This window comes from Ambystoma mexicanum, chromosome 8 (assembly GCF_040938575.1).
Source record: "Ambystoma mexicanum isolate Mex_15411 chromosome 8, UKY_AmexF1_1, whole genome shotgun sequence".
Classification (NCBI taxonomy): Eukaryota; Metazoa; Chordata; class Amphibia; order Caudata; family Ambystomatidae; genus Ambystoma; species Ambystoma mexicanum.
The window spans coordinates 476,367,574-476,390,189 of record NC_090929.1 but is presented as its reverse complement, the minus strand read 5'-3'; the positions used below and the strand labels follow the sequence as shown (position 1 = coordinate 476,390,189).

General features: G+C 43.7%; 1 protein-coding gene across 2 annotated transcripts in view; it reads left to right on the top strand.

Moving 5' to 3' along the window:
- The window catches only part of INTS11 (integrator complex subunit 11), a 717,472-nt gene extending 696,728 nt beyond the window's left edge, over positions 1-20,744 (top strand). For both annotated transcript variants that reach the window (XM_069610104.1, XM_069610105.1), the window contains exons 17-18: positions 17,540-17,666; positions 20,409-20,744. In XM_069610104.1, coding sequence (XP_069466205.1) covers positions 17,540-17,666; positions 20,409-20,474 — 193 coding nt within the window. In that variant the 3' untranslated portion in view covers positions 20,475-20,744. The remainder of the gene's footprint in view (positions 1-17,539; positions 17,667-20,408) is intronic.
- Positions 20,745-22,616: the final 1,872 nt, after the last annotated feature.

Sequence of the window (22,616 nt, the reverse complement as noted above, 5' to 3'; positions counted from 1 at the left end):
ATCTCCAGTCTCAAGTCCCTGCCAAAAGGTTTGACAAGCAACATCTCTCGTTCGCTTCACTGTCTGTGTAGATTTAGTTCGTACACCCACTCGCAACTAGAGGACAGATTGGAAAAGGGATGTTCAGTTTAAACACAACTTACAGTATTGAACTATTAACAGTGAAAAACAACATAATATAGTGACCAGGACACTAACCTTCTTTTGCTTTCTTTTCTTTGAAACTTTCTTGCCTCGAACTTCAGCATCGGGACGCTGTTGCTCCGACTCGTGTGTGCATGTCTCCACTTCCTCTTGCGCTGCAACGACTATATTTTCATGATAAGCACATCCATCACGCACTGACGCTCCATCGACTCCCTGAAACATAGAACTTTCATTAGTATGTATAATAATATTGAAAACACAAAATGTACTTGGGGACCAATACCCACGTACATCTCAATAGCAAAACACGAATGAACGCTTTCTGTAGAACATTCAAACGACAATTATTCACGCATTGTTAATCTAGTTAGATGGAACTGTCAAGATCCATACCTCGGGCTCCTCATAGACTTCCATTGATGATATTATTGAAGATGATGCTTCAGTAACTCCCTGAAACACAGTAATTGCATTAGTATGGTTTTCTATTTTGTTAAAAAGAACATAAACTTTGTGCAGGCGTCAACGGCTCATCTAAATAGACCTGCACAAATGATCAGTTGTCTAAAATAAATAATGGATATCTAAATATGATTCGATTTGCTCGATCGTTGGAAGTGTCACCACCCAGAGATCTGCATCAACTACTAGGGGTGATGTTCTTGTAGAAGAAGCTCCGTCATCTCCCTGAAACATAGTACTTGCGTTAATAAAGAAGGAAGTATAGCGGATGTAATCACGTCATATGATTTTGCTTGATCGAACTGTCAGTATCCATACCTCGAAATGCATAAGAACATCAAGGGACGATGTAACTGTGGTGCACACTTCTGCAAGCTGTTGCGCCGACCCGTAACTGCATGCTCCCCCTTCTTCTTGGACTAATGCTCCATCGACTCCCTGAAACATAGGACTTTCATTAGTAATGAACACAATATTGAAAAAAGAAGGCACATAGGAGGGCGACGACAGAAGGACATATCAATGGCTAAAAACGAAAGAAACATTGTGTGTAACAATCACGCTACAAGAATGCAAGATCTGATGATCTCCATCAATGGAACTGTCCGGAAACGTACCTCCAGCATCTGAGTGACATCAACGGTTGTCGTCAATGCGTTGGACTCCTCAGCATCTCCCTGAAAGACAGTACTTGCATTATTTTGGATAACAATAATTATAACTGAAAACAAAGACTAGAGGACGAGTACAAGGGTGTACCATTAGGTAAAATAATCACACGATAAATTAAAACTATTGATTTACATGCCTAAAACAAGTCAGTGGCAGAATAGCTAAGTAAGATTACCCGATAGGCGCTTGAAGTGGCTGATGACTGCAATAACGACACGGATGGAGAATCTTCCGGCTTCATATTGAGTGGATACATAAATGGGCAAATTATTGTTAGCTAATGCTACACACTACCGCAAGGCCGAGAGATAAATACGTAAACTTGACTCACCAGTGGAGGGATGTGGACGAATAGAGTGGGAATAGCGGTTGAGAGCAATTTTCGCTTCGCTCGCGGTGTGTTCTTCTTTATTAGCAATGATGTGGAGTACATGTCTGAGCTAAAGTGCCTGCTGCAGATGCGGTATCGATCACCCCTCTTGTCCGCAAAGACTTCTAGGACTCTACTTTCAAGCTCAGACGGTGGATATCCGCAATATCGGACCCATTCTCTTATCTGATCTATTGTCTTAGGGAAAACATGCATTATAGTACCTTCAGATTTACTATGAGTCTTCGAAGGGCAACCGCCAATGGAACAGGCAGGCATTGTGGAAAGTTCTGAAAAGTAAAGATCAACAATTCTCTATGAATACCAATGTGTTAAAAAATTAAATGACACATAAAAGGTCCAATGCAAGGTTCGTTTTGGTTCTTGGAACTATACACGTTATTCACATGCGGATAAGTATTTGAATAACTTGAAAAAAATAGAAAAATAATTTGACTAAACTCAGAACATGTGACTAGTTCCTTGCATGTACTGTCTTGAACGAAAAGAAATTGGACGCAAAATGATTATGGTACATGGCCTTACCTTGACGAACAAACAGTTAGATGCAGGGATCAGAGTAGTTTCTTGTCGTAGAACAGGGAGCAGTTCACAGGTTGCAAACTGACGAGTTTCCTCGAAGTGGTCACGGAAGTTCACAGAGACGAAGAGCAGATAACCAGCACCTTCACGGGTTGACTAGCAAAGCGTAAAGAAGTTCTCATTAGAAATATGAAGTGGGTTATAAAGAATTCGAAACAGGGGTGTGTTTGTGAATGAATGACGTGTATATGTCGTGGCATTATGCGGTTTGCAGGGGGGCGTCCAGCGTGAGGGGGGATGCTTGGCAGGAGACACGGGGTCTGGAGGTAGACATGGGAACAACAACCCATGCTCTATAGACCACTTTGAAGTGTACATGCTATTTGGCACCTCTTGGCCTTTATTGCTCCCTGACAGCTCCACTTGCCAGCGCAAGTACCCCGGTGCAAAGTGCCTTTGATAGGGCGGGGGGTGGATTGGGGCGCTGGTCGTGCAGACAAGACACAGGAAGACTCGTGAATGGAGACACACTTATGTGGATTGCAGGGGGGCGTTCAGCGTGAGGGGGGATGCTTGGCAGGAGACACGGGGTCTGGAGGTAGACATGGGAACAACAACCCATGCTCTATAGACCACTTTGAAGTGTACATGCTATTTGGCACCTCTTGGCCTTTATTGCTCCCTGACAGCTCCACTTGCCAGCGCAAGTACCCCGGTGCAAAGTGCCTTTGATAGGGCGGGGGGTGGATTGGGGCGGTGGTCGTGCAGACAAGACTCGTTTGCCGCAGGGCCTCACCAAGGAGAGGCCATCTAACTGCATGTAAGAGGCAGGCTGCAGGATCTAGTACATGGAAGGCAGGGGGGTGAGTTTATAAATACCTCAGCCTCCCAGGAGAATATATGGGTGCAGTTCACCCTGGAGACCCTGGATGCCTAGGCAGTTCGTCAGCAGCAGGCTGGCCTGTGGTGGCAAGGCGGCACGGGCCAGAGGGGGTCATCTCTGTACCCGGTGCCCAAAAGGATGATTTATTATGATCAACCATATTGATTATTTACCTATAACCATGTTTTGTATCAATAAAATCCAACGGCCTTTTATTGCCAACGCTTGAACAAAGTGGTGTGGTAAGTATTTTTGGGGGAGGAGGCAAGGCCGGGAGGCTTGTTGCCAACCCGCAAAATAACATATGTATGTCTGCTGCATATGGGTTCAACAGTTATGTGGATTGAAGGTGGGCGGCCAGCGTGAGGGAGGATGCTGGCCGGAGACATGTGGTGTGACAAGACAAGGCACAGGAAGACTATTCAATGGAGACACACTAGATTCATTTAAAAAATCAAAACAACCATTGTTAAAATACATTTTGGGTTTTATTTTAGATCTTATTTTCAATTGAACATAAATAATAAACATTACACATTGTAAAGTTCCGGTTGCAGCACATCCAGGGAAAATCTGCGGTATTGTCCACTGTCGCTGGGGAAATGTTGTCTAATGGCAAGTACCGCACAGGCAGGTATTACTCTCCGAACGCGGTGTCCGAGCCTCCCGTGAAGCCACCAAGTGAAGCAACGATAGGCCACCAGCCTGTACCACCTGTGAAAAAGAAAGATGCAATGGAACCAATTTACATGCGTTCGAATGATATGTAGATGTAATTTTATATGTGGGAGACGACCATGAAATAGTAGTGGCTTCACTGACATCACAACCAGAGTATACTTACTCGTTACTCGGATTACGTGGACGAACAGTGCCGCGAAGTTCGTGCATAAGCACCATCATCATCCTCAACACGGTCCGTGAGAGGCAGGCTTCCCTGAACTCTGGCAGCTCGGTGATGCATTGCGGACTTGGCTCGCCTTCCGAAATGTAGGCCAAGCACCCGGAATTTTCACGGCAGCAGCAGTTCTCCTCCTCAGTTGGCATTAGCTCACACCGATTGCATGTGCACCAGGTGGAGACGCCGTCCATGCGACATGGTCCAGGCTCTTCATCCATTGACTGGTCCTCCCAACTGCCGTCCGAATCCCCATCGTTTTCGCGTGCTTGCCTTTCCAGTAGTTCCTCCTCGGTGTACTCGGGCTCGTACATATACGGCATTATTGTAGCCATTGTGTGGTAAAGAAAGTAAAATAATTTACAGAGATGGTACAGGTGTTCACAAGGCCTAGAAGCGGCGAAGGTAGCTGACCAGAGCACAGAAACGAGTCACAGAATACTCAAAGTAACACAGAGAGAGGAATGGAATCGAAAATCTGCTGCTGTGTGTTGTGAAACGGTGTGTTTATACTTATTGAGTAAAGAGGCGTCCTGCCATTTCCATGGCGACACGTCATTAGCTGAGGCGCAGCGATTGTTGACACGAAACGTGCTTTGGCGTTGGGAAATGGGCGGTACGCGTCTGCTGATGTCAGGCTCAGGGGCGGGGGATTTGATTTAGTGCCGCAAACGCAGGTGAGCCAGGGCGATGGGGGGAAATGATAGGATTATCACAAAATGGCGGCTGATTTCGAGTGCGTTAATGGACGAAAAGTCGGGTAAGGTCCATAGGAAAGTTTTCTACGATCTACCGATTTATGCTTAAAAACACATGGCCGAACCGTAGGGACAATAAAAAAAAAGTCCCGGAACTATCCTTTAAGTTGCTGTTGCCATAGGAAGAGCACTTTTTGGGCAGCCTATAACTCCGCTCCCCCTGGATGAATCCTCACCAAACTTTGCAAAAAAAAGTATATGGGCCACTCTGCATTTCTTTGCAAAGTTTGGTGATGTTTGGTCCGGGGGGGGGGGGGGGAGTTGTAGGGGGTCCCAAAACGTCTTTTTTTCCATAGACTGAATGGGGGGAAAACTTTGCGCACGCCTACAGGCCAAACCGCTGGACGGATTTTTACCAAATTTGCGGCAGGGGCAGGGGCTTGGTCCTGAAAGCTTTTGTAAATTTGGTGACCATCTGTGCAGTAGTTTTCTTTAAAACGACCAAAAAGTAGGTCTCAAAAAATTAGTGATATCTATGTTCGCTCCGAGGTCGCACTTCCCCGTTCGCTCTGCGGATAAGATACCAATTGGCTAAGAGGCTGGCGTCATGACCGCGGACACGCAACGTCTCTGCCGATTGGCTGCAGTGAGCTGTGTTCTGCGTCAGATTGTTTGGATGCGCACAACATCTTGGATCCGCCGACAGCGCAGCGGCGACCAGCAGCAAAATGCTATTTCGGAAACTATTTTGCTGTGTTAGAGTGCTTGGGGAGGTTCAGACGGTAAGAGATGGGTGAAAAACTGTATTTGTTCAGACGGTAGGTGTTAATGATGTATTCCCTATGCCCGCCTTGTTCGGGATGTTTGTAAGTACAGAAAATGAGGGGTCTCATAAGGGTAGTTCTTCAATCCGTGCTGTGCGCAGGCAACTTGAAACTGTTCTAAGGACACGCGTGGTGTTAGCGAACATTGAAATTGAGTACATGCCATAATTAAATTATTTTTTTCTATGGGTTGTGCTATTGATTTATACGCCGCCATGGGTGTGACATGCTGTGGTGGTTGTGGCCAGGGCCTAGAGTCTTAGATGTATGGCCGTAGGCCATACTTCAGACTCTAGGCCCTGGCCACAACCACCGCAGCATGTCACAGCAATGGATACACCTGTAGTATTGCTTATCGATCAGATGGTAGTGGGGAGTGTGTAGAGTCTTGGGTGCATGGCCAAAGGCCATGCACCCAAGAACAAAGTTATAAGCACTGGAGTTATAATCCACTGCACACCCATACATTGCAATATCTATGGACATACAGCTAAGAGTCTAGCCTCTGGCCACAACCACTGCAGCATACCACACCAATAGATACACCCGTAGTATCGCACATCACTCAGGTGGTTGTGGGGAGGGCCTGCAGTCACCCAAGAACAAATTTATAAGCTCTGAAGTTATAAGCCAACATGGGTTATATATAGTGCGGTGGTTGTGGGCAGGACGTAGACTTTTGGGTGCATGGGTGCAGGCTGTAGATCATACACCCAAGAGGGTAGGCCCTGCCCGCAACCACTGCAGCGTATCACATTCATACATCACACCCATACATTCAATTATGTATCTGGTAGGTGTGGGCAGGGCCTAGAGTCCTGGGTACAAATTGAGTACATGCTACAGTTATAATGTTTCATTCTATGGGTGTGCTAATGATTTATAAGCGACCATGAGTGTAATATGCTGTGGTGGTTGTGGCCAGGGCCTAGAGTCTTGGGTGCATGGCCGTAGGCCATACTTCCAAGACTCTAGGCCCTGGCCACAACCACCGCAGCATGTCACAGCAATGGATACACCTGTAGTATTCATTATCAATCAGATGGTTGTGGGGAGTGTGTAGAGTCTTGGGTGCATGGCCAAAGAACAAAGTTATAAGCACTGGAGTTATAAGCCAATTCACACCCATACATTGAAATATTTATGGACATACACCTAAGATTCTAGGCCCTGGCCACAACCACTGCAGCATATCACAGGTATAGATGCACCCGTAGTATCGAACATCACTCAGGTGGTTGTGGGGAGGGCCTGCAGTCATGGGTGTATGGCCAAAGGCCATGCACCGAACAGCACATTTATACGTAGTGTAGTTACAAGCCACAATGGGTGTGATATGGTGTGGTAGTTGTGGCCAGGACGTAGGCTCTTTGGTGCATGGCCAAAGGCCATGCACCCAAGAACAAAGTTATAAGCACTGGAGTTATAAGCCACTATTTATTTATTTATTCACATTTGTTTAGCGCACAGGCAGCCCATGGGCATCGTGGCGCTTGGTACAGAGGTTGCAAAATGACTTAATTAAACATACAGAGAAGTCATTACTTAGTTACAAGAGGCATACTGCAAATGCAGATGTGAAAGAGGAAAAAAAGAGCAGACTGAGAGAAGGGAAGAGTGTGTTAGTTAAACAGTGTGGTTTTTAGTTTTTTGCGGAAGGCAAAGAGAGAGGTTTCTGCTGAGTGTGCTGGGCATTCCATATCTTAGGGGTAATGTAGGGGAAACTAATTCCACCTGCTCTAGCTCGTTTGATGTGTGGCACCCTTAGTTGGTTGGTGTGGCATTGTCTAGTAGGTCTGGTTGAGTGTGATCTGGCCAGAGTGTCAGACAAGTAAGAGGAGACTGACAGATTGATACATTTGTGTGTGGTAGTAAGAATTTTAAATGTAATATGCTCTTTGACTGGTAGCCAATGTGCTGATTTTCTGGCTTGCGTGATGTGGTCCCTTTTAGGTATATTGAGAGCTGCTCTCAGTGCATTGTTCTGTGTCGTTTGGAGTTTATTAAGGTTTGATTTGGAGGTGCCAGCCAGTAGCGCGTTACAATAATCTAATTTAGCTCCGATGGTAGCTTTGGCAATGGATAGGCAGTTATCTTGGGTTAGGAATGGTTTAATGGCATTAATGAGCTTAGTGCTAAAGGCGGAGGCAGAAACAATGGAGTTGACTTGCTTGTCCATGGTGAGTGAAGCGTCAATATGGACTCCTAGAGTTTTGACAGAGGGTAAAACTGGGATGACCCAACTGTCTATGCAGAAATTGGAGTAAAGTGGGTCAAGGTTGGTGATAGTGGATTTTTGTCCAAATATGAGGATTTCGGTCTTGTCTCCATTAAGATATAGCCCGTTCATGGCCATTCATGCTTGGATGATGGCGTAGTTATTCTGGAGGGTGGCAGCGTCCTGATGGTAAAGTCCAGTAAGCGGAAGGAGCACTTGGGTATCATCAGCATAGTTTGTGTAGGTGATCCCAAGTGCGTCCAACTTATCACAGCGAGGTTTAGTAAAAAGATTATAGAGGGTGGGAGCCGTACATGAGCCCTCTGGGACCCCACAGTGGATGATGGTGGGCTCTGCGTTTGCTATATTGGCGAACACTTTCATCACTCTTCCTTTGAGGAAGGAGATGATCCAATTCGAGGCCTGTTTGGGGAAGTGCGCAGCCTGTGGGAGATGGTTCCTGAGGGTGGCATGATCAACCAAATCAAATGCCGCTGAAGGGTCTAGGCAGAGCAAGAGGGCCGGCTTGCCGTTATCTAGGATTTGGGTGATTTCATTCCTCAAATCTAGTAATGCGGTTACAGTACCGTGACCTTTGCGTAAACCTGACTGCCTTTTACCTGGGATAGAGTTGTTTTCCAGATAAGACTGGATCTGCATATGGGCAGCTTTATCTAAGATTTTAAGGAGAAAAGGAACCGTTGTAATGGGACGGTAGTTAGGTTGGGAAGGGTCCAGAGTAGGTTTCTGTTCAGTTTCAGTTAGGTTTGGACTGATGACATTTACTTCGGACTACCTGACAGACGAGCACCTTTAATTTCTTTAGTTGGGCAGGGAAATCCCTATAACGATAATAAGGATGTGTTATTTAAATAGCACCTTAACCCAAAGCGCTTTACAGAGCACATATTTGCATACAATATCACCCAACCGAAATTGGTACTCATTTATCGACCTCGGAAGGATGAAAGGCTGAGTTGGCCTTGCCAGGATTCGAACCTGCGACCTGCAGATCACGCCCAGATCGCAGCAGGAAGCACTCCACCAGCTTAGCTATCTTAACGATAGGGAGAGAGAGAGGCCTTTTCATTAAAATTTCATTAAAATAATATAGAAATGTCCATAGTGTGTCCGACTCATTCTTCTGACCCGCCAAAGCCCCCAACTTGAACACATTAATCAATATGCGTCTCTTACAAGGCTTAGCCCCCAAGGCCTTCAAGCATGCAATGATAACTTCACTGTTGGGAAAGGTCTTCTCCAGACCCCAGTGTGCAGACTATTTAGAGGTCTATTTCAAACTTTCCAATCCCAAGCAAGACAATGGAGGGTGATGCTACCTGCCAGCTATACAATTTTATTTAAGCAAAGAACCTACTTCTTTACCAGAAGTTATGTTGCATACCTAGTAAGGGGATTGGATCTACTTTTGTCAACATTCGGGAGGATCTACTTTTATGCCTAGTCTCAGGTTTTCAAGAAGCCCTCCTCCTTCTTGAGCTATCTGTGGCCTACGAAATGTTAGACCACAAACTCCCCTCTACCACCTGGAAAGTGTCCTGGAACCTCTGGGGTGGTTATGACGAGGATGGCTCCTTTCGGCCAACTGATCCGAATTGGAATTAGAAACAACTTCTTGGCGATCAAAATGTTCAAAAGCAGTATCCTCTTGCAACCTCTCATGGTCCTCACTACCTCTGCTTCATTTGAACACACATATACACCCGTTGTTGGAGGTCATTAGCTCATACCATCTGACGTTCCAAAAATGTGTGCTAATGACACAAAAGTCTGCATTAACATTTGGGGAAAACTGAGGATTCAGAGAGAATATTGAACTGCTTAAAATGAATCAATGTTTGCATTAAAGACAACCTACTTCAATGGCACTAAAACTGAAATTGTGGTCAATAGAGCTAACCTGACAATACTGTGCCCTTCCTTTGGCCTCGGGTCCTGGATATCGCACCATCACTTCTACAAAAAAAAGAAAACCTAGCAGTTGGGCTTGATGCCGACCTCTTATTTTTTGTTTTCGTTTTTTCTTTTTCTTTTTTGCAGGCAATGTCCGCACAAGCACAGATTTCACCTCCTGATGCTCCAAAAAGTCCTCTTGCTACTTCGGATAAATGCTTGAATCAAACTCACTAACATGCTTGTCCTCTTCATCTTGATTACTGCAATGCAATTGACACAGAAACCTGTGACAGTGTCCCCTACCTGACTGCAGCTGTATGGGGAAATGTGACAATGGGTTCTGGGTGCTACCACCCACTCTGTGGTGCAGGGCCAGCTCTTGTTCCTCCCAACACCTCGGACGGGGGCTTGTCACATTTGCCACACCAAGACATGTGGCCATTTAAGAAGTGCACCGAGTTTGCTGATATGGAGTGTTGGTGTCCACTCACCACATGCCCTTTCATTAAGCCAGTAAAGTCTTGTTCATTCTGTACCACGAAGGTGTACTTCACAAATAGTGGTGCATTGCTTACCGACATTGTGGTACAGAGAGCTAATTCTGGAACAGCACTGGTCTCGTGTGAATACTGCAGAGCTTCATCATGTGCCAGAGAATTGGAAAAAATCCAAAATGGCAGACTGACATTTTGAAGCCACGGTTAAAACGTTGCAGAAACAAACGTTCCTTGAACTTGAAATGGCTTTAATGAGCATACATTTTAAATCGGCCAATTTTGCACCAGTACAGTAAATTACCTGCATCCACATATGCTCACAGAGAGCCTGGCCTTTAGGCAGATGGGTTGGAGGCATACACAAGTGAGGCCACGTAAAGAGCAGATGTGTGCAAGTTTGGTGAAGGAGAGAGTTTGTCAATGGTTGGCGGAAGGAGTCTCTGGTGGAGCAGAGGAAGTTGTAGGTCCCAGAAAGAGTAGAGTAGAGGAGAGGAGGGAGGTCGTAAGACCTGAAGAATAGATGGTGGTGGGAGAAGAGGTAGAGTAGTAGTAGGAAGAGTGGGTAATACCTGAATACAAAGTGGGGGTGATGGTGGAGAATGGAGGAGGAGGAAGTAAGACTAGAGGAGGCGGTTTAGAAAGCAAGATAAGAAGGTGCAGAGGACGAGTGGCCAGGGGGGCTGGCAGAAGCACTTTGACGGCTACGCACATTCCATGCCTACAAGGTGGTAAAGGTACACCTCCAATCTCATGGCAAAGAGGTGTTTGAGGAGCCAGGCCTTCACACAAGGAGTAGGTTGGTTCACCTAGCCGATCACCTAAAAAAAGTTGCTTCAGTCGTGATTAACACCTGTAGATATCTTGAAACTTTCATCCACCATTGGATAGACACTCCAGAAGAGTCAGGACCCCCGACCCCCAACAGTCTACTAAGGATCATAGTGACATAGAAATCCAGAGACTGTGAGTGATGCCAGGGAGAGATCCAAAAAAACGTTAAAACAAGCCTGTTGACATTTTCTTTTTTCCAAAAGACTTTAGTTTGTGGTACATCAAGCCTGCTTGAAGAAGAGTACTTGCCAAGTGATATTTTTGAAAGACTCTGTTGTTTTCCATTTTCCCTTTGTGCAGAGGAATCACCATTCTAATAGACTTGAGACCAAGGGAAGTTAGAGGACTGAGAATCCCAGAACAAGAGGGAAGTGTTATGAATCCACTCCTTTCTCAGCTGAGACCTCTCCCCATGTGGCCACAGGACGGCGGCGCTACCTGCCTCTGGGGGGAGATGACTTTCGGGGGAGTAGCAGGGCACCATTGGACAAGTAATGGTATTCCCCTTCCTCTCTTAAGGATACCCCATCCATACCCAATGCCTTAATGGGATATTGTTTCACCTCTCTTCATCCATCTAGAAAGAATGCGAAGGACCTTTTCTTAAGATGTGTGTGGAAATCATCAAAATCTGATTTACCCTCTCAAATTCATGAAGACACCTTTTCAGACTCTACCTACAAGTCATCCAGCGCTGACTTGCCCTTTGTTTTATTCATATTCATATAGCGCACAACAGCCTGAGGACATTGTGGCACTTGTTACAGAACAAAGCTTAGTTACTTAGTGACATGGTCATTAGCAATATATATACAGGTTGCAATATTGTTAGCAAAATTCATCAAGTACTCTTAGCCAGACTTTACATGTAAAACATCAAGTATGGACTTCGATTCCTATGTCTCCAAGAATACTGGGGCAAGGAAGATGAGCCGAGTAATGCAGAGCGAAGAGAACCAAGAACACACGCTGCGCGCTAGTTGTGACTGCATACCTATGACCAAGAAATTTTAAACGGCAGCAACAGCTGACTGGGGTACACTGCTGGAGGGAGAAAGCTGCTTCTCTCGTGTGGCTGCAGAGTGTGTTGTGGTGCCAACCGGCTCACGGAGGAAGAAAGGGAAAGCTGACCGAAAGGGAAAACACAGTGCAAGAATGCCAGAAGCCGACACAGGGCTTGTGGGTGTTTGCAGGTGTTGAGACAGCGTTTGCCTTGCCGAAGCTCAGCACGAAGCAGAAAAGCCCGGCAGGAACCGGGAGAGGCAGAGAAACTGGAAAAAAGGCATAGAGACCAGAAGAATCACTGAATGACCGCCATGGCTTGCCGTGAGGGGAAACTAAGTACGCCAGCAAGAGCTGGTTAGTCCACGAAGGGAAAGCAGGGACACTGGGGTGTATTGGCAACCATGCCAAATGCGAATGACTCTAAACGAAGCAAATGAAGTATATGAGAGGGAAGGAAGCCATGAGCATTTCTTTAAAGGGGACAACTGAACGAAAGCAAGAAACTTACAAAGTTCTGAGTGTATGCAATACACATATGAGAAAAGCCCTGGCAGGATAGTATACCAGGCAGATAAGTATCAGACAAAGCAAACAAAAGAAAATCTCACTTTTTTGGAAGTGTGTGCAGAGACCACACGAGAAAAGCCCTGGAGAGAGTACACCAGGCAGTTGCAAGTGAAAGCATTGGAGAAAGCCCTGGAAGGAAAGTATACCAGGCAGGTGCAAGTGTGTGCATTTGATTAAGCCTTGGCAGGAGAGTATACCAGGAAGTTGCAAGTGAGTGCATTTGAGAAAGCCCTGGCAGGAAAGCACACCAAGCATGGACCAACTGAAGAGTGTATAAGAAACACATTACATAGAAGGGGTCTGAGAAGGATAAATCAGGGCTAGTAAAAAGGTTTTGTCAAACTAAAGAGAGGAGGAGTGAAACCCTGGCAGGAGAGTACACCAGGTATCCTGACAAGATAAAGAGCCAAGTTGTTTTAAGTATCAGTTGTGTTCTAGAACAAAAGAAACTCACATTCAAATCTACATCAGAAGTAAGAGAAATCCAGGGGTAGGGAAACCACCCTCTGGAACAAGGAACTCTATCCTTCTGGAACTTTTGTGTTTGAGTTGCACATTTTCCTTTTTTAACATTTATAAAACACTTGAGGCCAAAGACATTACCCTTTTCACCCCAGAGTTTTTTTTGTTAGAGTGTGAGGGCCATAATAGTACTTTGGACACAGGACGGTTTTGCTTTGGACATTCTGAAATTGACAGACCCTTAGTGGAAACACCTCTTGGAGCAGGGACAGAGAGGCATTCCACACTCCTTTATTTTAATAAGTCTGACAAAAACAATGAATCCCTTGTGTCCGAGTCTCTTTCCTGGCTCTTCACAGAAGGGATTGGTGGGGTTGGAGGCCAAAGGGACGCTGAGAAGAAGCACTAGCAAGCACATTCCAAAGTTCCAGAACCTTATTGTGTTTAAGTTCTTACCTTTTATAGGATTCATAATAATAAAATATTTCTGTGTAAATCCACTTTAGTATCAGTCTTCCGATTATCCCAATGTGCATCGTGACAAGCCAAAAAGAAGTAGCTTCTGAAATACCAACAGGCCAAGAATCAAGCTGACAGCTTATGTTTGAATCTTATAAAGTAGGACCACATCAACCTAGCATTTGAAAGAGCTCAATTGGCTTCCATCGAACCAGAAAACATATTCAGAATCTTGGTCCTCTCTTTAGTTTCATACCAAGGGTACATGACCAAAACATTTCCCAAATGGAATTTATGCCCCCCGACGCAGCCTCCATTCTGATAATGCTAAATATGTTTTGTAAGAAACCCTGGTTGAGACCAATCAATGTCACTAGCCTACAACTTTGGAGCTACTATAGCCACAAACCAAATAAATACTAAACATCCCAATATACAAAAAAATATTAATGGCCTCCTGTTTGACAACCACCCTCCATCTATCAGGACCCTCCCATCCTCGGATGAAATAGGTACAGACCCTACTTTTACTTATCAAAAACCCTGGCATACTCCAATCCAGACCTTTGATCATTATCTCCCATTTCAAAATGGGAGTTGTTTGGGTAGATTTTCATTTTTATCCATAACCTCCTCCACGTGAGAGTCCCCCAGCTTAATTGGGATACTTTGTATTTCTTTTTGAAACTTTCTCTTGCAGAACCACTTTCTTCCAAGTTTTATGGCATCCGTCTTTTGACTTTTGCATCACAAAGCACTCTGTGCAGATCTGCTGGGGGCCATTTGGACTTCCATTTTTACTTTCTGTTGTGGGGGACATTTTTATTCTTCATATCTTTTATATTGTGAGATCAGCACACACCACCTTTATGTGGGATGCTGAGGGGCTACATAGTATCCCAGTTCTCACTTTTTGGTTACAGTGGCAAGCTAACCTGAATGGCTTGTGGAAGTGGTTTTATCCTACCTACTTATGTGCAATTTCTACTCCCAGGCTGCACTCACAGCTGCAGTAATGCACAAAAGATCACCATTGATCCAAAATGGTGGCTGCATTCTTTTTTCGCCATTTCTTGTTTGCTTGTCCCTTCTTGGTGGTTGTTCTGTCATAATGGGTGGGGGAGGTCCTGGCTTGACTTGTCTTTTGTAGGAATCCTTTGTGAAGACAGCCAAGGTCGCAGTGTATCTGTGAGGACAGGCAACAGAGGAGGACTCTTAAACTCTTCTGTTCTTTGTCTTCTGGTGTTCCTTCCTAGAACCAGTTCCAACTGAGGGGGCTGGCTGTCCTTCTAGGACAGCCACCACCCAGAGTTTGAATGGTGCATGAGTGTTGATTGGCTGGGTTCCTGCATAAAAGACATGGATCCTGAGGCTGAAGACAAGCTGACCCCTGGAACAGAAGAATCAACGAGGAAGAAGAGGAGAGATGGCTGCTTCCAGGCGACCGGCAATGCCTTAGGTGTAATTGCTGTTTCTTCCAAGTGTCAGGAGAACTCCGACGAAGAGGATGACTCCCCTTTAGACTGGTGGGACCAATCAGTCTTGAGATGACCTGCATTTTGAGCCATCCCACAACAAGTTGTGACCTTCACGGGCTGCAAACAGCCAATACCCTGGGAACTGTGGTCACTATGCAGTGCATAGTCTTCCAAAGATCAAATCCTCCCGAAACTGCCAGTCCAGCAGAGGCAATAGTCCACTCCTTGAAGGTCCCCTCACCAGAGTGCTGGACCAAGAAAGCGAGATGAATCGTCCGGGCGGTAATCGTTCTTCACTGGTGCTTCCCAAAAGGCGCCAAAATCCCAGAACCCTGAAGAATCCTTTGCTGGAAGCATCTTCACTCGACTGCTGCTGCTAGATCCACTCTGGAGTCCCTTCTTTCGTCTGCCTGACTAAGAACGCGGTGAGCAGGTCTGCTACTGCTGCTGCATCGTGGAACATCATGCTGCAACCTCTTTGCCACTCCTAAGGTACTGTGAAGCTCCTGGGAGAACTTGGCTAGAGTTGCTTTGCTGCTCCTGTGTTGCCGGAGTGCCGATTCGTGTGTTTGAGAGTTTGCTCATACACTTTCTCCCAAGCCTAACACTTCTGAGCCTACAGGCAAGACTTCTCCGAAGTCCCTGACCCTTTTTACAACAGACTTTTACTTACTTGCTACAGAACACTTCCTCTGCAACTTTGGAACTTTGTACAGCTTGTGCCATACCTGTTTTGACCGCCAATCTGACCCTGAGACACTCATAACTAGATAGGGATGGGCTTCTAAAGTGTAAGGCCTCTGTGAAATGATTTTAAAGTATTTACTTACCTTATGTTGGTTTTGTTCAATTTATTTGACCTGAAACAGTTATTACAAACATATTTTACTTATCTTTGAATTGCATACTGCCATTCTAAAAGGTTGTATACTAATTGACCTTTTCACAATTGACCGCGGGAGAATTAACCTCGGGAGAATTTAACTAATTTAGAAGGTCAATTAGGACATATATGCGGGGGGAAACCCCCCTCAACCCACTACCCAATCCAGAAACCCCTGCAACCCCCACCCAATCCTCTGTTATGTATAATCCAAAACCAACCTAATACATATATAAAATAACTAAAATAATGGAAAGGTCAATTGTGCAGAAGGTCAATTAGGACCACTATAATTAAGTCAATTGTGCAAAAGGTCAATTGTAAAAGGTCAATTTGGGTAATACCTTCTAAAAAAAAGTATTACAAAGTTGTTTACTTACTGTGAATAATGCATTTGTTTTTCTAAAGTTGTTTATTGTGTGTTATAGTACTTACCTTTTAACTTTACCTTAGTGTATATCGGGGCTCAATTCGGAGGTACACGCAGGTGGATCGTGTCACCCCACTTTTTTCAGAGCGCTCCTTGATATGCTAATTCCTGGTGGTGCCACATTTAATTGGTTCGTGAATGAGTCCTCCAACTTTTTATTTTAGGACTTGACCCCTGAATAAACCATTATTTTTATGTAATATTTAGTGTTTCTTTGGCCTATGCGTATACTCTTAAGTTCTTTGTACCACCTACAACTCTGCTCTCCCTCCTAAAATAAGCCTGGCTGCTCCGCCATTGCTACCAACATACTTGTGTGGTTCAGGCCTCTACTAAGATTCGGAGCCCAGTGTCCCAAGTGTGAATCTTCTAAAGTGCTACCTAAGGTGGACTTCTTTTAAACTCCCTAACAGGAGTCTTTTTTTACTATGTCTTTATTCAATGTTATTGCGTGCAAACCCTAACTTGAATGCAGTTTACAAAGTTGAACGGTATTTTCTAGGTATATGAACATTATCTTAGTACTATAATTTCAAAAAAAGTAATTAAATAATGCCGGTTTACCCAGAACAACAATACCTTTTAACAATGATAAAGACATTGCATATTGTCAAATTGCTAATGCTGGCATGTTGGGGCAAATCCATCACAGGTGGGGCCTTATAGGCACAAATGCTCGCATTTTGCTGGAAAAGCCATCAAAGTGTTATCCCTAAAGGGACATTATACTTTTTGTGTCAGTACTGTAGAACTACAAAATGTTCCAAACAGGGTATCTATTTGTTTTTCTGAACCTGTACTACATATTTACTCCTTTTGCAGTGTGGCCGGTTTCTTTAACGTTGCCATACCATCCGAGGGGAAGACATTGTACCCTATCATTGACTAGTAATAATAATTTACTAGCAATAACAAAAAGACAAAAATTTATGAAGTAACATTATTTGGCCACTACTAGTGACATTGCCGCATTGATTTCATTTTGTGGCTCCATCATCAGATTTCGTTGACTTGAGTTGTGTGTTTGGTTTCTGAAATTTGCAGCGCCCCGTGAGCAACACGATTTTGCTTTAGTTTCTTTTGTGAAAATCACAAGACGAAACAAGTTGGCTCTGCTGCAAGGAAGTGGACAAGAATAAATGTTCAATTTTTTTTGCCCAACTGAAATATTTTGTATCATTCGGATGATGGTGTTTGTTGTGTGTAGATTTTTTCTTGGTGATCATGATAAATCGGTATGTAAGTTAATCTAGGGGATCTCTCCACGAGTGTAAGCTTCTGTTTTATTCTTCCAGTGTCCTGAAGGATCGCTCGGTCCAGCACCTACCCGACGGCTCTGTCATGGTCGAGTCCATTCTGATCCAAACCACAGCACACGATGACCCCAGCACCAAAGTCCTGCTGGTCTCTTGGACGTATCAGGTAAAGGTGTCCCACTCCTTCCTTAGTCGCTGTTGGGGCAAAGGGGTGAACTTTAATGATCCCTGGACGTCCAGGTGCTGGCAGCATCCCTTATCCAGGGGGCACATCTAATGTTTGCGTCGGCCTGCCTTTTTATCAGAAGGGAACGTATGAGGGTTTTAGGTAGGAGTCTCAGAAGCTAACGTATGAGGGTTTTAGGTAAGAGTCCAAGGAGTGTGCCGCTGCCACTTCGTGCACATCCTAGGATGCAAACATTTCCCAAATATTGAAGTGATTTGCCAACCGGATGCAGAGCACTGTTGTTGTTAACACATTTGTATTTGCGTACATAAGTTGTTCTTTGACCTGTTTAATGATACAATTACATCTGAAATGTTGGTGAGTTAATGACTGGAATAAGGTATTGAATTGCCACGCCCTTAGCATTTCATAGAGCAGGATAAGAACGTAGACATTCATGTCCTCAGCCCTTAAAGGGTTACGTTTTGCATGAAGTAATTTTGGCTGTGGTTGGAAACAGTAAATAGATCCTGGTTGACCCTGTTCTGTGTCAGCAGACTTGATTGATGTTACCCAAACAGGCACTGAATATGCCCAAATGTAAGTCCGACAGGTCTTTGAATCTGGTTAATGTCTGTCTTGATTCTTTTCAGTCGTGTTCTGTTCTACTCATCCAGGGATCAAAACTAAGATTGGATAAGTAGGAGCTAAAAGCAGCTCCTGGGTATCCAGCATTAACCAGTAACCAGGGGGTCCCCAATGGGGATCGAGGAGCTAGTACATAGCATTCTGCAAATCTAGCTTACACATAAGATGCAGACGTATAATTTTGTCCATTATTTATGACCCCTTATGCTATTCAATATCGTATAGATATCCTAATCTTATTTATAGATTGTCCCAAATGCACAGATTCACATAGGTGTTTGTTCAGCATTAGTTGCCCTGGAAAGCCAAAAATAGCTCCCAGTAGCTATTGGTGTCAAGCTAACCAGTCTCTTCTAGGCTACAAGTAGGAGCTAAATAGCTCCCAGCTCTTCCCAATTTCGAACCCTGCTCATCCATTATTTTCTTAGTTACCAAAAACATTATTTGTATTGTATCAACTCTTTTGAAGGAAGTATTTAGAGGCATTGCGTGATGCATCAACAGTACCCAAGCAGCCCTTACTATAACAGCAGGGTAGGGGGTGTCCTGCAGAAACAGCATGGCCACTACTCTAATTCTCGAATTGTGATAGCCCAGAGACTGTCCCTACCTCAGCCACAGCACAGGGTATGGCCATGTTGTGGGAACAACCCCAAGATCTGTCCCCAGTAAAGCACAACTGACCCCTTGCCAGCCACAATACAGCGGGTACCCTGCCTGCACTCGCTGCCAGCCATGGCACAGGGCCTTCCACCGCTGATGCCTCAGCACAACGTCTGATCCTACAGCAGCCACAGTCACCACAAGGCAAGTTACTGTTATCACAGCAATTGCACAAAAGCAGTCTGTGAAAGCAATATGAAACATCACACTGACCTTCCATGGGGGGAAACCATTATCTCTACATATCTCTCGCCCTATTTCTGTGTGCCAGAAGCACAGTCAGGTGCTCCCTCTTTGCAGTCTGGTACGCTCTTATAGGTTCCCCCTTTCTCTGTGTCAATGTAGTATTAGTCACACTCTCCTCTCTACCTCGCTACCTCTTCCTCTGGTAGTGTGGTCTTGAAGGCTCTGTTCTCTTTGTATGAGTGCAATCTGGTACACCTATACTCTGTCAGTATGGTCTGGTTTTCTCTTTCCCCATGCCCCTCACAGCATCTGCCTCTGTAGCCTCTCTGTCGCCCCCTCTGTGTGTGTCTCTCTCCCTCTCTTTTTGTGTGCCTCTTCCACTCTATCACACCATCTGCCTGTCCTCTGCCCGTCTCTCTGCCTCTCCCTCTTTCTATCTCTCACGCTCTCTGTCCCTCTGCTTATGAGTCAATTATACAGTGCCTTGGTACTGAGGAGAAACAGATCATTGGTTTTCACCTAAACATGAACCTTTCAAAGAAAAACATTTTTTAGAGACCCAATGTGTATTTTCAGCAAAAGAAGCTATTAAAACCTGTATATTTTATTTTCTAACTTTCTAAAATGCCTCTTTTGACATTTGCCTTAGTTATGAAACCTTACTGTCACCTATAACTAATCAAAACCTAGTATAACCTATACATTATTTCCTATTATACTCTTTCAAAAAATCAATTTCAGAAGGGGATAAATGGCACCAAAAAGGATTTCTGGTTGCTGTGCATAAAATAAAAAAGCGTTTTGGGAACATAATGTCCACAGATTTTTATACCGGACACATATGTCCATGATGAAAGGGTTGTATTCATGAATCACGAAGTACAGAGTGCACAAGAGGCTAGGTGTTCATTTAATTTTTCACAATAATCTGCCTAACATTAAAGCGGGTGTAACCTTCAACCATATATACTTATTCAGACAGCTTGAGGATTTGAATGTAAGGAACACATGACAGGGAAATATGTCACTCCTTCGGGATCAAAGGGGTCTCTTCATCTCTCCCACAAGGTTTCCTGTTGCCAAGCTGAATTTTAGAAGATGAGGGGCTGAGAGGGGAAGTCGGATTCCCATGCGTATCTGGCTGTGCAGATCTCCTTGGAGAATCATTTATGTAGGATGGCAAATGTTATGTCTGGAAAATTAGGTGAATCATTTCTGTTAAAATATACTTATGTTTTTATGTAGGATGAAGAGCTGGGCAGTTATCTGACAACGTTGTTGAAGAAAGGATTGCCACAATCATCAGGCTGAGCGTTTCATGATCAGTGTACCGATGTATATTTTTTTTATTCGCAACATTTTTAATAAATGCACACATTTAAAGGTCTGGTTTGTTGATGAAGCTGCTGACTGGCATCACACCTCTACAAAATGATGATTTATGTGAGCCACACTCCTTTGTCACACAGGAAATGCAATGTTTGCTGGGCTGTCAGTCAGCGTTCACTGCAGGATAACTGTATGCAGTGACTTTAAACAATGAATGTTGTAATACAACACAATAAAAACACCTGATTTGTTTGTTGCTAGTGGACATTTGAAAGCTGTTGAGTAACCTCCCCATATGATTTACAAATGGGCCAGCTATTTCCATTGACGCACACTTGATTTGAGACTTTCGTGTGTGGCCTAAGGAAACACAACTATTCTAATCTGCATGCACATGCAAGAGAGAAAGCCCTGGGTGTGTTCACCAATGAAGAAATTAAATATTTATTTTGTTATTTAAAACCATTCATCAGTAAAGCTGTCTGTCAGTAGAGGTAGCAATGTTCGCGTGAATTTCTTGTGTAATTCACGCTAATGCATACTTATATATTTGTACTGCAACGATTGTAACTCACGTTAATACATACTTGTAACTTTTTGCAAAAGCGTCCAGATACCTTTGGGTTCGGTGCGCTATATAAATAAATAAACAAAAAACAACAAAAACAATGTTTTTCGCCTCACCCACTGGACTTTATCAAGCTAGTCCTTTTATCTTTTCTTTTTCGGTGAAACATAGTTCATTCATGTGGTTCATGGAGCTCATCTTGACCTCAATCATTTGTCCATATAACCTCACTGCTCATTACATATACTTTCATGTATGCTACCAATTCGTCATAGACATATTCACAATTCCACAGTCACTCAGAACTGAATAATCCACCATAGATGTTCCAGTATTGCATCATGTACCAATACACACGTTTTTCATCAAAAATTAATATTGGATAATAAATTGAAATGCAAGCATTCCATTCCACAATGTTAATACTGGGCATCCTGTTTTTGTATTGGTGAACACTGCTCGAGTCCATTCCCCCTCACTTTAATTTACCAAATAGTTTGCCCTTCTGTAGTTGTTTGCAGTGTTTTGACTCTTAGAACCACAGCAGCATAGATCCCCCTAATATAGCCTAAAATCATATCTGAGATGTCATATTTCTGCAATGTGTTTTAGCTTAAATTGCACTTTTCACATCATATTAAATCGATAAAATTCTATCAAAAATACAAATCTTAAAATACAAATATTAAAACCGTAATATAAAATATTTCTTACCATGCACATTTCATATTCCCAATGCCTAAAATTCAGTCTATATAACTTGTAATCATTTCATACGATTTGTCAATTCCCAACACTTCACCATAATTGCTATACAGCTTAATCAACTCTCATATATTCTATCAAGTATTCGGTTAAATGAAGTAGCCAACAATCCATCTATAAAATTTGTAATTTCGAATTTAAGGTAACGGCTCATTTTGATTCCACCAGTTACCAAATGTTAAACGATGCAATGTTTAAAGAGATGATTCTCCCACTTGGACAAAGTGGCCAAAATATTTCCTTTTTTATCCACTCACGATCGTGTACAAATGTACTAAGAGAATTAATGTACACATTACCTAATGTTAGGCAGCAAGTAAGAACATGCCTATTTGTTTCAAGTTTGCAATCCAATTTACATAGTCTGCATGTCCTTTTTGCATGAGTAAATCCCAATCTGGGCTCAATGACTGATAAATGATGGGTTTAATCTTATCGGCAATATGAATTCCCTAAGAGTCGGGTAGGGTGACATGAGCTCATATATGTGCGTTAGTTCTAGTACAGCCTGTCATAGATGTTAACTTGGCAATATGGCTATGATTTCGATTCCAGTCCCACAGACACAACTTTTTAGTAAACATTTTCCTTAGCGTGCCATATTCATTTCCCCAATCAATCTGGTGTTAAAATTCTCTCAAACAATGCATCTTAGATTGGCCCATATTCCTGCAAACAAATTTTAAAGAGGAAAGCTTGGGTTCTTCATTGCCTTTATATAAAATTCCCCTCGCCTTTAGTATAAGCATTCCTCCCAGTGACATGAGCTTCAACTTAATCCTAATGGATTC